Source organism: Athene noctua, chromosome 11 (assembly GCF_965140245.1).
Source record: "Athene noctua chromosome 11, bAthNoc1.hap1.1, whole genome shotgun sequence".
Lineage (NCBI taxonomy): Eukaryota > Metazoa > Chordata > Aves > Strigiformes > Strigidae > Athene > Athene noctua.
The window spans coordinates 5,815,950-5,830,922 of NC_134047.1; the positions used below are offsets into that span (position 1 = coordinate 5,815,950).

The following is a 14,973-nucleotide window of genomic DNA, read 5'->3' on the forward strand; positions in this document are numbered from 1 at the left end:
AAAAGAAAATAAGAAAAAATATTAGAATTGAGTATAAATCTTGGTTTATTTTATATGATGTCGAATATAGATACATTTATAAATGTTACTATTCTTAAAAGTATTTTGTAATGGGAAAAAGAAAGTGTCTTATGAAGATGAACAGTAAAGATTTTATTTGTCTTGACTCTATGTCCCTGCACAGCTCCATTGAGTGGGAGCCCATGCATTTTAACAAGCTTTAAACAGATTGTACATAGTATTTTAAAAAAAAAAGAAAGAAAAAAAAGAAGAAATAAAATACTACTTGTAAGACCTCTTACACGCTCTGTGCTGTTGTTATTCCTTGGGTGGTATGGGTCTGATGGGGATCAGAATCTGCTCCCTGCTCCACAAGAGGCCCATGAGCAGCAGCCATCGCATATGTGTAAAAACAGCTGCAGGGATGGGGCTCAAGATGGAGACGGGGATTTCCAGGGCCAGCAGTAGGGGCACCGCATAAATTGGAACAAGGCCTCAGAGTCAGTGTAGACAAGTCTGCACACTGTAAATGTTTTAATTTGGATGCAAAAACCACGTAACGGTACTCTTCCTGGGCTAACGCACTTGCCCACTGGGCACTGAAGCAAGCCCAGGCTGTATGAAAGGCTAAACTAGGCCTAGGCTTCAAAATCTGGGTTTCCTCTTCATTTACACTTCTGGGGAGGTTGTCACCTTAGCATGGTTTTTGGCTTGGTCCTTGCTTTGAAAAGCTTTGAACTCGCTAAACATAGCTTTAACATGACCAGTGCTCTTAAAGGAACTTCTGAAACAGTCCATCATGAGAAATAATAGTGCCTCAAACGCAGATTTTTTTTTTTTCTCAAGTAAAACACATTTTTATTTAACACCCCATTTGTCTTACAGTACTTCTGCATACAACACATTGTATAAAAAGCCAACCTGCCAACACAAACATGTGTTGCCTTCTTGGTAAAGTGACAAAGCTATAGCAAAAAAGACAACGTAGCCTATTTTTCTGGAAACAAATTAGAATATATCTTTATGTTTTAGTCCAGATAACAACTGCAAAAAAAAAAAATCAACACACAGCTATTTCTTAGTCTCTATGGTAGCTAACTCTTCTAAAATACATTCTCATCTAGCCATTAGTGATGAACAAGTGGTTTGCTTTAGGAATGGATGGAAACACAGAGTGCTTTTTCTGAATCAAATGGCAGTGACCATTTCCATGTCCTGGGAAATGCTACTGGTTGACTTAGAAGCAGTTCTCCCCCTGGTAGAAAGGGTTCGTACCTTTATTACTATTAGTTGAGCTATTCCCTCCCCTCATGTGTTCCAGCCCTGAACTGGGCGCACAGCGAGGCTGAGCAGCCCGCTCCTCGGGGTGGCCAGGGCTGCTGCTGTTCTCTGGGAGCGTGGGCAACAGCCACAGGCTCCCCGAGCACATGCCGTGTTGCAAGAGAGAGGGAGCATCACAGCTCTGCCAGCCCTCCCCCTGGGCTAAGGGTTACGTATGACAAAAGGCATCTTATGAGCACAGCAACAATAATAATGGCCTAGCCACTAGAAGGGACTGTGCAGTGAATGCTAACGGCCACCGAGAACGTTTCGGGATAAATAACCATGGCAGAGCTGCCAAGTCACACTGGTGATATGGCAGCAGGTAGTGCAATTTTAAAACTGTATAAACAGCATCACTAGTTTTAGCAATCTATCTCCTACCTACAACTGTCTAGTTTGTACTGAATGCTGCACATTCGTTCAGTTTTTCTGATTGAACCAAAAAAAATAAGAGATAACGTCATGAAAATTGTTATAGAAAAAAAGGACGGATACGTGAAGTGACACATCAGTACTCAACCACGCTGCTTCCTGTTTGTGAATGAACTGTTCAAAAGTTCAGAAATACTTCTAAAAACTTCCGTTACAATTTGAATGGAAAGTCCCCTGCTTGGGGAGTAGCTGAGTAATTCTGGGTCAGATGCTGCGCAACTGCCAGACTTCTTGTGAGCACTTCTGCTGAATTCCCAGCTACAGGGGCAGCCGACCTCCCGCAACACGTGTGTGCACCCGCAGCGCCCCAATGCACCACGATGGCAAGCTGGGTTCAGCTTTGCATCACCAAGAACTTCAGATGGCCAAAAAGCTGTATCGCATGGCGATCTCCGTGCCCAGATAAGGCCCCAGGGCTTTAAAGTCAAGGCATCACCCTTTGGGACTGAAGAGCGGGCAAAAGCTTCTATTGCTCCAGCTCCCCCCGTCCCAGCTGACCCTGCACATATGTTAGCCAGCCGACCTCCACAGCAGGAAGGGAAGGAGCTAGACCCTGACTCCAGAGTTACCCTGTCACAAGCAAAGCACAAGTGTCCCTCAGTGTTATGGCACACTGTGGAGCGAGTGACCTTGCTCCAGCCTCCGGCCTGCGGAGCCCCGCCACTCTGACTACTCTTGTTGGATCAACCTGCAGGCGTATTACAGGAATGATTTAAAGACATTACTCTTTTTGGAAAAAAATAGAAACAAGCTGAATAGAAAATCCATGCAGTTACTAAAAGCTAGTGTCCCCCTATATATCCTAACTTCTCACCTTAAAATCTATTTTTTTTTATATACATATATATGCTGGTAATCTCTCTTTATACATAGATATGATAGCTGAGATGAGCTACTACATAATTGCTAATGGCCCTACAGTCTCTTGGATTGAATTGAAATAAACTATATAAATAAACTAATAGAAAATAGTGTTTTAAAAAGCTGCTCAGTTTTGCATAACCAAACCAACTAATGTCACAAGGCGATTGTGTTCTGCAGGTGCCTTCAGTAGAGTCTTCTGTACTTAGATCTTAACATCTTGGCTCTCAAACGAAAAATGTCATTGAGTTTTAAGATTTTCATATCTCTGTGCACTCCTGCTTAGCAAATAGTTCATAACTTTGACTGCTTCTTGAAATGAATAATAATCCATCATAAACCTGCAAAAGCTTTTTGGATGGGCAGCTGCATCTATTTTCATGGGGGTCCATTAATTTCAGTACAGCTATTTGCAGAAGAATTACTTACTGAGCAAACCTTATCTGAGTACGTCCTGGACTAGAACAAATACATCATCTGCTCTGTATTACTAAAACAACATTAGGAAAAGAGTGAGTAAATACATTTTAAAAGTAACACAGTGTTGCCCTACTTTGCCTCAGAAACACATCCGTATGAATTAGTTTTTATATTTTACACATAAAAATACAAATCAGTATCATATTCTATCAAGGTTAATTACTTGATGAAGGCTTCTGAAAAAAGCTTCATTTCTCACATATATGATATAGTTTTTGGAGTTACTGTTCATTCAATAAAACTTTATTTTACAATAATACCTGAGAGTATGGGGGAGAACAGAATAATTAATTCATAAATTCATTGCTCCTGATCAAAACTGTATTCTTCAGAAGTAGCATGGGAACTTCAACACCGATTGCAATGATGGTATTTCACCAAGTGTTTATAACACAAGTCAGAATTTCATTTTGTTCTTTATTCATATTAGTATTGCAAGAAAAGTGCCAGTGAATGATACCATCCCCATTCTGCTTCTTTACAAAAAACATGCACAGTACAAAAATAATGCTGCTCTGCAGAGAAAGATTGTCACACAGGCTTTAGAAACAGCCTTTTAAAACCAGTTTAGCAGAGTCCCAGTTTACTTCTTTGTTGCTGTTAAAATACAAGGTCTTCCCCTCCTTCTCTAAACCCATTCTAGCACCAGCTACTGTAGGTTCAAGGTCAACATATATCAGCATTATCACTGGCAGAGCTTGCCTGCACAGGATCTTTACTATATCATTTTTTAATATATTAAAAATTTCAAGTCAGATTCCAGAGGATTTTCTTGTTGCCATGAATCCTGGCAGATAGAAAATATTACAGCAGCAATAATCCAGAGCGCTATAGAAAAGAAACCCTAATTACCAGGCTGAGGTATGGACTCAGGGTAGGCAAAGGAGCAACTGTAATCTGTCCCTGGCTGTTCAATAGCCAGCATTCAGCTAACTGTGAAGCAGCTAAAGATGGTCTGTGCTTGGGTTTTCCAGACACAAGAAAAACTAGATTTCATCAACATGCTCCTAAGAAGCCAACAATGGCTCCTCTTGCAAGATGAATGACAACCACCACGTGATCAGACAGATTTAGCCACTGCTTTCCCTTGCTTTCAACAATTTGTACTAGCTTTCGCATCTGTGTGCAGCCTGGACGACCTAACAAGCTTCCATTCTTTTCACCAGTATTGTAGGAGGATTGGTAGGAAAATGGGAGAGAGAACTCATATATAGGCTGAGCTAGAAAAGCAGGAAACCATTTGTTTGTTGCAAAAAATGAGATGGGTTGGCAGAACGCAGTCTGCAAACTGCCAACAAGGGGCTGGAATCTGCAAGAGTCCAGGACCACTGGTAACACCAAAGCAGAGAAATTGAGAGCAAGACAACTTCCTTCTCTAACCTCATGCTCTTGTGCCTACTGCAGCCTCTATTCTTAGTCTTGACCCTGCTTTGATCCCAGTCTACATGCAAGTTTGGAAATAACTAATTAAACTAACCTGGAAGACAACCTCTAAGCTGTCGATACTCCTTTTAAGTGAAAACGGCTGGAAGTCATTCCTTTCACCACAGTAATAGAAATGAAGCTGGAGAGCACACATTGTAACAGCTGTCATTCGATAGGTTCGCAACAGGTCACATCCAGTATTTCCAAGCAATGTTGCATATTTTAATAACATGGTAAAGACAGTTTATTACTCAGTACTTTTTTTCAGAGTGAAACTTATGAACAATGCAAGAAAGTAATTGTGCTTCAAACTATTTTTATTTACATTACATACCAGTAATCTGATATTTAAAGCTAACTCTTCAAACTCCATTCCCTATGTAAACACCAGACTCAAATTCCATAGTAACAATCTTCATTTGTAAGTGCTTTATGTGGTTAATTCAGAGTCAAAGGTAAAGAAAATTACACTCTGATTCTTGCCTTAAGTTGTAAATTTTTAGCACTCTCTATTTTAACTTTTATGTCATGAGGTTTCTCAAAAAATCTGACAAAGGCTGGCTCATTTAATAAGGACGCCAGAATCTGTTCAAAGGCAAAAGACCATTCATGGTTGTCTCTCAAACTCTGTGCTCTGCTGCCTTCAGTCTGCTCAGAGCTGCTTTCCTCCTGCCCTTTCCTGGGGATTTCAGCAGGCACCTCCGTAACGGCAACAGGACTTTTGACTGCTGATGTGGAACTCTGCAGTCTTCTCCCAACTTCTTCTATTTTTAGCAGGAGGCTGGTAACCACCGCTATAGCCTGATATAACAGTTCCTCCTCGGGATCCCCATGGAACAGATTGTACAGAGTTTTTGAGAACTGGATGAACTGAGACTACAGACAGATACAGAGGAGACAATTCAGAGAACAGCAACACAACCGTCCTGTTTCACTACACATTGTGACCTTCATCCAGCACCTGCTGCTGCTGCGCACCTGGTACAACTACTCTAATGACAACATGGGTGGGGACCAGCCCTCATAAACTAAGTGTATATGAAAGTCCCTCTCTTCATAAGCTTACAGTTACAGCAGTTTAAAAAAACTCAGTCTAATGATTAATGTGAAGGTCTGAAATTTAAGGGATCCTACAAATCCTTTAGAAAATTACTAACAGAACTTAAAGGATACACAACAATCAAAAATAGACTTAAATAAGATTCGGACAGACTTTACCTGATTCATTCTTGGCAAATCCATAATGTTTTCTTCTTTTTTAAGAAGTTCATCTTGCCATTGTTTCAGATATGCCTGAATATCAACCTTCCCCTTTCCTACTTGACAAAAAAAAAAAAAAAAAAAAGAGAAAAAAAAAAAAGTGAACAAACAAGAACTAAGAGCTTCCTATGAAGGATGATGAGCTGAAGAACAGGCATCCTCAATGTCATTCCTTCTCAACAGAGCGGTGGGGCCAAGGACTAAAAAGGATCAGAGTTTGCATTGCCCTCTCGCTGCCCAGGACTATACTTAGAGAAGTGGATACAGCGTTAGCACTACGCTAGAGATGACGTTAGAATACATACATACACTTTGTCACCACACCACTTCCCAGCTCTACTCCCCCAAGAGACACACAATTACCAAACATGTCCCCAGGATTCTTTACCTTTTTCTGGGCTGCTCTTCAAAGAATCACGTTCAAGACTATCCCCAACAGATGAAACTACAATTTACGAGAAGAAAAAGAAGAAAAAGTTATTTCTTTGAGAAAACAAGACCAATGGTTCATTTCCTTTTATCAAATATTCCTTCCTTAAGGATCAAGACCCTAACCAACCCCTGTGTTCTCATAACAAGTTAGGCTGAGAAGAAACCACATGGTAAGATCTGTATACTTACTATAAAAATAGAAGCCACCATGAGGCTGGAGATCACAAAAGAAACTGCCAACAGTTATATCAAGAAAATGATCTTCATGATGTTCATGACCCATTTCTTGAACAGTGGCGAGAACAGTACCCATGTATTACAGACAAGGTACTTCTGGATTTTTAAAGACCAAAAAAGGGTGTCTTCCAAAGAAGTAAAACTGCACAGCTTTCCAAACAGAATGTTTTATCAACTCCACAGACTCCACAAAACTTTTTTCAGCTTACTTGGTTTAAAATGGAAGCAAAGGATTTTGAAACGCTTACATATGTGCCCCAAAATAATTATGGATTTGGATATTTTATTTCTTGAGGCAGGAAATATAATTTCTTTATGCCTTGAATGCAAAAGTGAAATGGTCATCACTTCAACAACCACTGCAAGAGGTTGCCTGCTATGCTGACAAATGCTGAGCAAATACACTTCCCTATTTCCATGCAATTCCCCCATCTCCATTTACTAGTTTTCAGAAAAGTGCTCCCCATTTTTCACCAAGAGATAATTAATAGAATCTTTCTAATATTCTGCGGGCAAAGCGTCACACTCTGGAGCTTACCACTGAGTTGGCTGAAGTGGATTAGTTCTTCTTTTGAAAGATCACCACCTTTGGAAGGGCTTAGAGATTCTACTTCAGTAAAAGCTGCAATAAGTAAATGAAGTGGGTTTAGGGCTCCCAAGCATTACCCAAAGCAGTGAAAAAAAATTTGTACAGACAAATGAAACCTATCAAGAGAAATGGTGCTGGAGCAGGTTAAGTCCTTCCCAAAGAATACATCATTATGGAAGAACTGTATTATAGTTATGGGACTGTACTGTAGCCAGGACTGGTGACAATAGGAAGAAAAGTAAAGCTAAGAAAAAAAACCATGCAAGATGTTAAAAGCCACTACCTCTCACCTACCTGGAGGGATGTGCAACTTAAAAAGAAGCTTGAGTTTGTCAGTGAAACTTCCGTTATACATGATATCTGTTAGAGGAAAGAGGCAAGACAGTCTGTTCAACTGGACCAACCTTTAAAAAACACCCTCTTAAATAAATACAACCCAGGGAGGTTGGAACTGCATGTGTCCTACCTTACATGGAGTATAATTAGAAATGAAGCTTAAGGAAGGGAGTATCACCTGCATCTGAGCCTGGGCTTTGCCTACACTGAGGAAAGAACACTAATAATGTCTCTAACTTACTAAAATAAAACCACAGCACCAAAGAAATAATGTCTTCTCAGCATTTTCCCTTAAATGTTTGTTTCCTGAACAATGTCACTTTGAAAAGTCACTTTGATAAAGGGAACACAGTAGTAAATCAAGAGAACTTTCAGTTCCCCAGAGATATAAGGCATTGGTCATCTTGCACGATCTGTGTATGAGATGGCTTAGTATGAGGAAGCATTTATCATTAACCAAACAGGCTGGGCAATGAGATCATACCATTTCCTAACTTTCTGACATTTTGATGGTAAAGTCATGTTTAAATTTAATCTCAAATAGAAGGTTATTCTCCAGGGGATTAACATCTCTGGAAAGTTACTAGTTTGTAAAGCCTTGTGTTAGCTATTTTATGGTGAAATACAGACAAGAAAATGAAAGCATAGTTCCATAACTTCAAGCCTTTATAATTCACTAAATAGTGTAGCTCCCACTCTCAAGCTTATAAATGCAATTTCAGCATTTGGCTTGCCATTTAAATAGTCTTTGCATTTAATGTCACATGATAAAAATGAGACTATTTGATCCCAAGTTAAGAGGCTAGTCTCCTTAGGGTCTTTATAAAGTGTATGGAAGGTGATACACTCCAGGACTATTCCCAAGATGGGAGTTCCCTTGTGAATGTGCTGCATATATGTGTTGTTCTCATACCAAAAACACAGGCAAATTGTTTGAAGTTTATCAGACAGTCGGAGCTCTCATCCATCAGTCTGAATGTCCACAATGCAAGCGAGTCTCTGTTTGCACAGTGTGACCAGGGGCTCAAGAGGTGACACAGAACCCTGAATTGCTGGCAATCAATCCGATACTGGTCAAGATATGGCAGACTGGCATCATGATGTTGCAAGACAGGACTATTTACATTCCAATAACAGGAAAGAAAGTGCTCCTTCTGCAAAGAAAAGATAAAATGTTAGATTTTCTGAAACAACAACTCTCTCCAAATGAAAGATGTGGGAAGTTAACTATGTCATTTGATTTAAAGCTGACATGAAAAACATATGTTGAATCTAGCTTTTATCTCCATTTGTCAAAACTGTTTCATACCTGTAACACAGTCTACCATTAAGATGGGTGTTTGGTAAGTGAGAAAAATTGCACATTACCTTGAATAACTCATAAAGCTCTTCAAGATCACCAGGACTGAATTTTACATCCTGGGACACAACACGTAGCTGGAACAAAATTAAGAGAAAATTAATTAATGAGTCTTCTCTCCTTGGAATAAGCCTGCAGGATGAAGTTATGGGAGATTTAACCTTAGATTAAAAGACACTGTTTGAATATTCCAGGTTTTGGCATGTTACAATTAGAAGTAAGAATAGAACTTCTTCTTAAAAGCAATCAGAAGATTATAGAATCATAGAATGGTTTGAGTTGGAAGGGACCTTTAAAGGTCATCTAGTCTAACCCCTGTTATAGACTGAAAGAAATAATTTCTCCCAAAAAAATTAAAGCTAGTCACATTACTTGCATACATGGAGCCTACACTATGAAACCCAGGACATAAAACTCAATTATCTATAATGATGTAACATATAGCTTCCTTTATAATGGCCAAATGCATGTTCAGTTCTCAACAGTGAAGCTGATTCCTCATTTTTTCAATTTAAGAAAAAAATATGTTTACAGCTTTTTAAAACAAAGTTAGCTACACGACCAGATTCCATCTTCACAGTAAGTATGTTTTGTAAAGTGAAATACAATAGTTATCATCTTAGCACAACCAACAGCATGATTTAGCATTAGTCGCTACAAGCCACATTTACTACAGAAAGAAGCACTGCTTGTTAAAATAGACTAGTATTGCCATCAGTTACTGGAAATGAGCCACTGAAGAAAACAGGCAAAGGAAGCACCTTGCAACCTCCACCTTCATTCAAGAGTCTGAACTTGAAGGATGGTATTGGCAGCTGAAGAGCTACCACACCACGCACACACAACTGGACATCCACACACGCCTCAGACAAAAAGCAACCCTCGTTCAACACAGTACAATCATCTTTTCAGTGACATTTGGGGTTGCTTCCCAAAAGTAAAAATGCAGGTGATTAATTGTTTTACTGTAGCACTGTGGACATTTTACAGTGCTCTATGCCTCTACGAGAAATGATTAACAATTAACAACAGCAGATAGAAATATAGGTCAGCCTGTTCCAATAAATGCAAAGCATCAGAGATATGCCAGCCTTTAGAAGCCTCTGCAATGGTGTTACTTGTAAAGAGACCAGAAGGTCATGCTGTGATTCACAGACTGAAAACATCACAGGCAAAACCTCAGTTAACAGACACCCTGCAGACAAGAGGGATTACAGCATATAAAAGCATATATTTGGCCCTGGAAAATGTAGCTCTTCTCAGAATTTTCCAAAACAGAAAAAGTATTACCAGAGGGAAGGGTTTAGCTCTTCCAAGTCACTCACCACATTCTGCTTGGTCGTAGCTTCTAACGTCTGGATCACATAAAGCCTGTTCCTGCAGCGCATGCTCTCAACATCCTCATATCGAATATCACCGTATCTCTAAGAAGAAAAGCATCGTTCCATTAAATCAGCTGTTGCTACACACATCTAAGCAGATATTTTTGTCTTTCTTGCAGCTAAGCACAATACAAGTATGGACACAAAGGAAGAGCCCAAAAACTCTGAGCAAAAAATAATTTATTAGAGCATTAACATTCCCCCTAAACAGTGTGACTTTTAAAAGGGCAGGTGTTTTAAAGAGTGATGGAGAAAGAAGAAACTGGAGCAGTTCACTGTGTGGGAAGACAAAGGAAGGGATTTTACTGTGTGTCAGCTCTATATCCAACGCTGCTATCACCAGTGACTACTACTGCAGGGTAGCAGAGTCTAAGATGTGTGTATTGTTAGGTCTTGAAGTTCACTCTAGTGAACTTCAGAAATCAGTTGAAGTGATTTCTGAACTGTTCTTAGCTACCTCTGGAATCTCTGAAGGACAGGGAAGGTGTCTGAGCATAGGAGTAGAATAAATGTATTTACCTTTAAAGAAAAGCAGGATAGTAGGCAAAAACTAGAAATAAATTCCCAGAGAAATCATGGCACAAATTATTAAACAAGTAAAGTCAAAATAGAAACAGATATGATAAATTAAGATCATGTCAAATCAATTTAATTTCCTCCTATGAGGAAACTCAGTCTAGTTTGTAGAACTGAAACAGCGGATATGATACATCTTTACTTCTGTAAGGTTTTTGACACTCCAGCCACACACGCAACCAGGAAGACATGGCCTAACCACGATCACCATGCACCATCTGCACAACTGGTTCTAATAACAAACTTCAAGGACAACTGAGGGATAAATGATCAAATTAGGCAGGACTTTGAGAAGTTTATCCATAGTGTGTTTTCTTCCCATTTTCAGTAATGTACTTTAAACTACATATTAAAAACTGCAGCACAGTCATAAAGAGTCCAAGCACATGAGCTCTGAGGAAAGGTTAGAGGAACTGGTTGTGTTGAATCTAGAAAAAGAAAAGATCACAGCTCGAAGGGTAAATGATGAACAACAACTTAATAGCAACAAGGAATTGCAGAGAAAACTGCAATTGCCCATCCTTGACAGTGCTTTATGAGCATCCAAGAGGAATTAGACTGGATATTTTCTGATGAGGACAGAGAAACCCTACAATAGGCTAAAGTACTTTCAGATTTTCTTTTGTTTAAGAGTTTTAACAACAGTAGACATTTTTCAAGGAGGTATGCTGGACAGGGAGCTGAACTAGGTGACCTGTGGAGCTCTCTTCCAGAACTGTATTTCTATGTTCCTGTGAAGGCCACACCAGCCTACTTCTGACTTGAAACAAAGAGGAAGCAGAGAGAAATTGCATCTCTGAATCATAACTCATTCACTGGTCTGGCTTCTGGGCACTGGTATTGTGCAACGGCCCCAGCAACAATATAAACAAGATGTATAATCTAATTCTGAATTAGTGTGATGTGATAAAATGTAACACGTTCTTCCATTCTCAAGTTAAATGTGACTTCTTCATACCTGCTTAGACAGCCAAAGAATGAGTCTTGCATTTGTGCCTGAGTCATGAAAGGCATGAAACTGAACATCATTTTAAAATTCAACTCCGTATCTTTTCACTTAATCTCATTTATCTACCCATGCAAAGCAACAGTATCACAAAGAACATCTCTGTTCACTTATTCATGATTTGTAACTAGATCTATCTGCAGAATGACAACTTCCCATTGCAGCAATCACCCCATTTTGAAATTTGTTTTATTTCCGCAGTGATACGAAAATAAAACCCTTCAGCAGAACAGAATTGTGTTGAAACTGTCTGGTCAAAATGGGAAGCAGGAAATTGACTCTCACTTTGTATCAGCAGTTCTCAAACAAGGGGTTTTGACACTTACCAGCACTTAAGAAATTCAATTTCAACTGAGGAAAAAAAAATTGCAACCAGAAAACAGGTTATGAGATAGAAATGGGGATATGGGCCTAGGAACAGGGCTGTCAACTTGGAAGTGGGAGATTCAGTTTCAAGGATCTGCCCAAATCAGTGTTCAAAAGCTATACCAGATCAGAGGCTATTGCTTTGCTTCAGGCACCTGCCTGCAAAGGCAGGGGAAGAAGAAAGGGAGTTTCTTTTGCTTTGTTTTTCAGTAACGATTCCATCTCTGGGAAAGATTCAGCTTACACTTCAGAATGCAATAAAGAGCACTTCATTATTTATCATCTCTGTTCTTTATTCTGCAAATATTCATCCTCACTGTGAGATCTCACCATGACAAGACCCATAATAGTTTGCAACTATTCTTACAAGAATCTTAAAGTGTTCTACAAGCATGATTCTTCAGTATAACATCTTGTGAAACAATATTGATAGCCCAACACTATAAAGACACTTAAAGAAAACTTACATTTCTGATTCTTTCTTGTCTTTGTTCAACCCACTAAAGGCAAAGCCCTTTTCTCAGTAAAAATCAAAAGAGACAGTTCTAAATTACACAAATTACAGTTAGTTAATCTTTTTCTGAGTCAAGGCCAGGGCATTTTTCCAAGAGATGTATTGTGGATCTTTCACTAGAAACATACGACTGAGAATCAGTAAAGAAAAAAAAAAAAAAAAAAGCAGCTAAAAATAACTAGCTAATAAAGAACCCAAAGTGTGAACAAATCTCTTCTCTCAACTTGCCTTTCACTTCAGGTGGGCTGAGCAGAAACCTATCTACAAATGGATTAATACCATGATACAAATCATGCCAATGAAGGAAATGCCTCATGAAAATCTGAGAACGAAAGTAGAAGGAGAATCTAGACCTATTTCCTTCCCAGTGCAGAGCTGCAAAGTTAGACACTGCAGAAATCAAACTTGCAAATTGGAGGAAAATGCTAAAAGATCCTAACTGGTCTTCCTCACCCAACACATATCTAAACAGTCATTAAACCCATACAATGAACTACTCAAGTACACAGTTTCCTGCACAGGTTGTTATGAAATGTTACCACTACCTGCAATGTGCAGTAATAAGTCTCAAATTAGTAAATGCAAGAACCGTTTCTGCTGTACTTTGTCATTTAGTTGACGTATTAAAAAAGTAAATGAGGGATCGCAGTACATGACCTGTGACAGAACTCCAGGACAGCTCAGCAAGCACTTCCAGGCAGTTAAAAAACCAAAACAATACAAAAAACCCCTATGCCATAACCTGTAAGGTTTTCAGTGAGGCTCAACAAAATACAGAGCTCAGTTTCTAGATAAAATTAGACAGCTCTAGTTTGTACAGTGTAGCTGCACTATTTTTAAGGTAGCCCAATGTAAACACTGCCTGGGATGTAAAAACATACCCACAAGAACACATACTTCATTCGACTCTCGGATCAAATCAGTAATATCCACTTTTGGATGGTCACTCTTTGTATCGCTGAGGCTGGAGCCCTGCTGCACAGCTGGAGGCAAAGGACTGTCTTTGTTAGTGACACTGTCAAAAAATCTGCACAAAGCAAACACACGAGAAATCAGTAGGAACCAGTTTATCACAACAGAACAATAACATTAGCAACTACCTAATAAAAAGTGTGCAGAAAATGGAAAATAGCAAGGAATATCAGCATGAGTAGCACAAATATGCTGTAATAGTAACAAAGATAAAAAAAAACATGGGAACCACCTATCCAGAGGAGGTTGTAGAGCTTCTAGCCTTGGGATTTTTTAACGACCCAGCTAGACAATACCATGGCTGATGTGATCTAGTGCTAGCAGTAATCCTCTGTTGAGTGGGAAGTTAGACTAGAGACTTGCCAAGGTCCCTTCCACTCAGCATTTCCCTGGTCTTCTAATCCATCTAGTAAGGTTGTAATACATAACTGGGAGAGAGGAAAAGAGGCTTGTTCTGAACTGTGACTGAGGCAGTCTTAATTCCCTCAGATGCATAAATCAGGACATGTCTGATCTGCACCTATTCATCATACCTACATAACCAACTTAAACAGACCCATTATGGAGGCTGGCCAAGTCCTGAGGAAGACATATCTGCAGACTGATGGCTTCCTTTTTCTTGAGAAGAGGCAAGCTACTGTAATCATTTTTTAAACAGACCAGCATGCTGCATGCTGGATTAACTGTGCAACAGAAGTATTACAGACAGATAAAATGCTGAAAGCAAAAGTTCAAAAGGAGTTCATAATAATCACCAAAATCTTGAGTGTCAAGTAGAAACAGCAGTTTTTTATTAATTATTGAATTAAATCAATTAATCAATTTAAAATTTCATTACACTTCTAGATTTTAGATTTTAATATATTTAAACTAGGTGAATATACTCCTACTGTTAGGTTTTTTTAAGTGTTAAATATTTAAATGAGTACAGCTAGGTTTTACAATAAATACCAAGCTGCATGGTCTCTTATAATAAAAATTACATCTTCCTCATTAATTCTGTAGCTCTACCCTATTCAAACATGCAACACTTGAAAGTCTCACTAAAAGGAAATTCTTATTATCAGTTCTTAATAGTCATAACTTGGGGACTCCTACAGCACAGCCATTGTGTATTGTGGGTACTAAAACAACAAAATCACAGCAACAACAGAATTTAGGTAGGTAGTGAAGCAAAAACTGTGCAAGCTTTGCCTGCAGTACATCAGTTTAAGATGCATTTTATGTTGCATATTTGAATTTATTCTTCAAATGCTAATATAGAACAAACATCTCGTCATGATTGTCCTCATTGCTTTATTTTTTTTTACTTATTTATATTTTAAGCCATGAGCAGTAGAGGAGCCAGGAGCCTTTTAAACTACAAGAACAGGCTGTAGAATATGTTGTCAGTAAGTTAATGCCCAGACTGTTTGGAACAGT

General features: G+C 39.0%; 1 protein-coding gene across 3 annotated transcripts in view; it reads right to left on the bottom strand.

The window, feature by feature from the left end:
- Window positions 1-731: 731 nt before the first annotated feature.
- Window positions 732-14,973, bottom strand: part of TBC1D8B (TBC1 domain family member 8B) — a 42,726-nt gene continuing 28,484 nt past the window's right edge. For all 3 annotated transcript variants that reach the window (XM_074914757.1, XM_074914756.1, XM_074914758.1), the window contains 9 exons: window positions 13,477-13,606; window positions 10,061-10,159; window positions 8,744-8,812; window positions 8,289-8,529; window positions 7,334-7,399; window positions 6,989-7,072; window positions 6,170-6,226; window positions 5,740-5,837; window positions 732-5,397 (listed from right to left, as the gene is read on the bottom strand). In XM_074914757.1, the coding sequence (XP_074770858.1) occupies window positions 4,987-5,397; window positions 5,740-5,837; window positions 6,170-6,226; window positions 6,989-7,072; window positions 7,334-7,399; window positions 8,289-8,529; window positions 8,744-8,812; window positions 10,061-10,159; window positions 13,477-13,606 (1,255 nt within the window). In that variant the 3' untranslated portion in view covers window positions 732-4,986. The remainder of the gene's footprint in view (window positions 5,398-5,739; window positions 5,838-6,169; window positions 6,227-6,988; window positions 7,073-7,333; window positions 7,400-8,288; window positions 8,530-8,743; window positions 8,813-10,060; window positions 10,160-13,476; window positions 13,607-14,973) is intronic.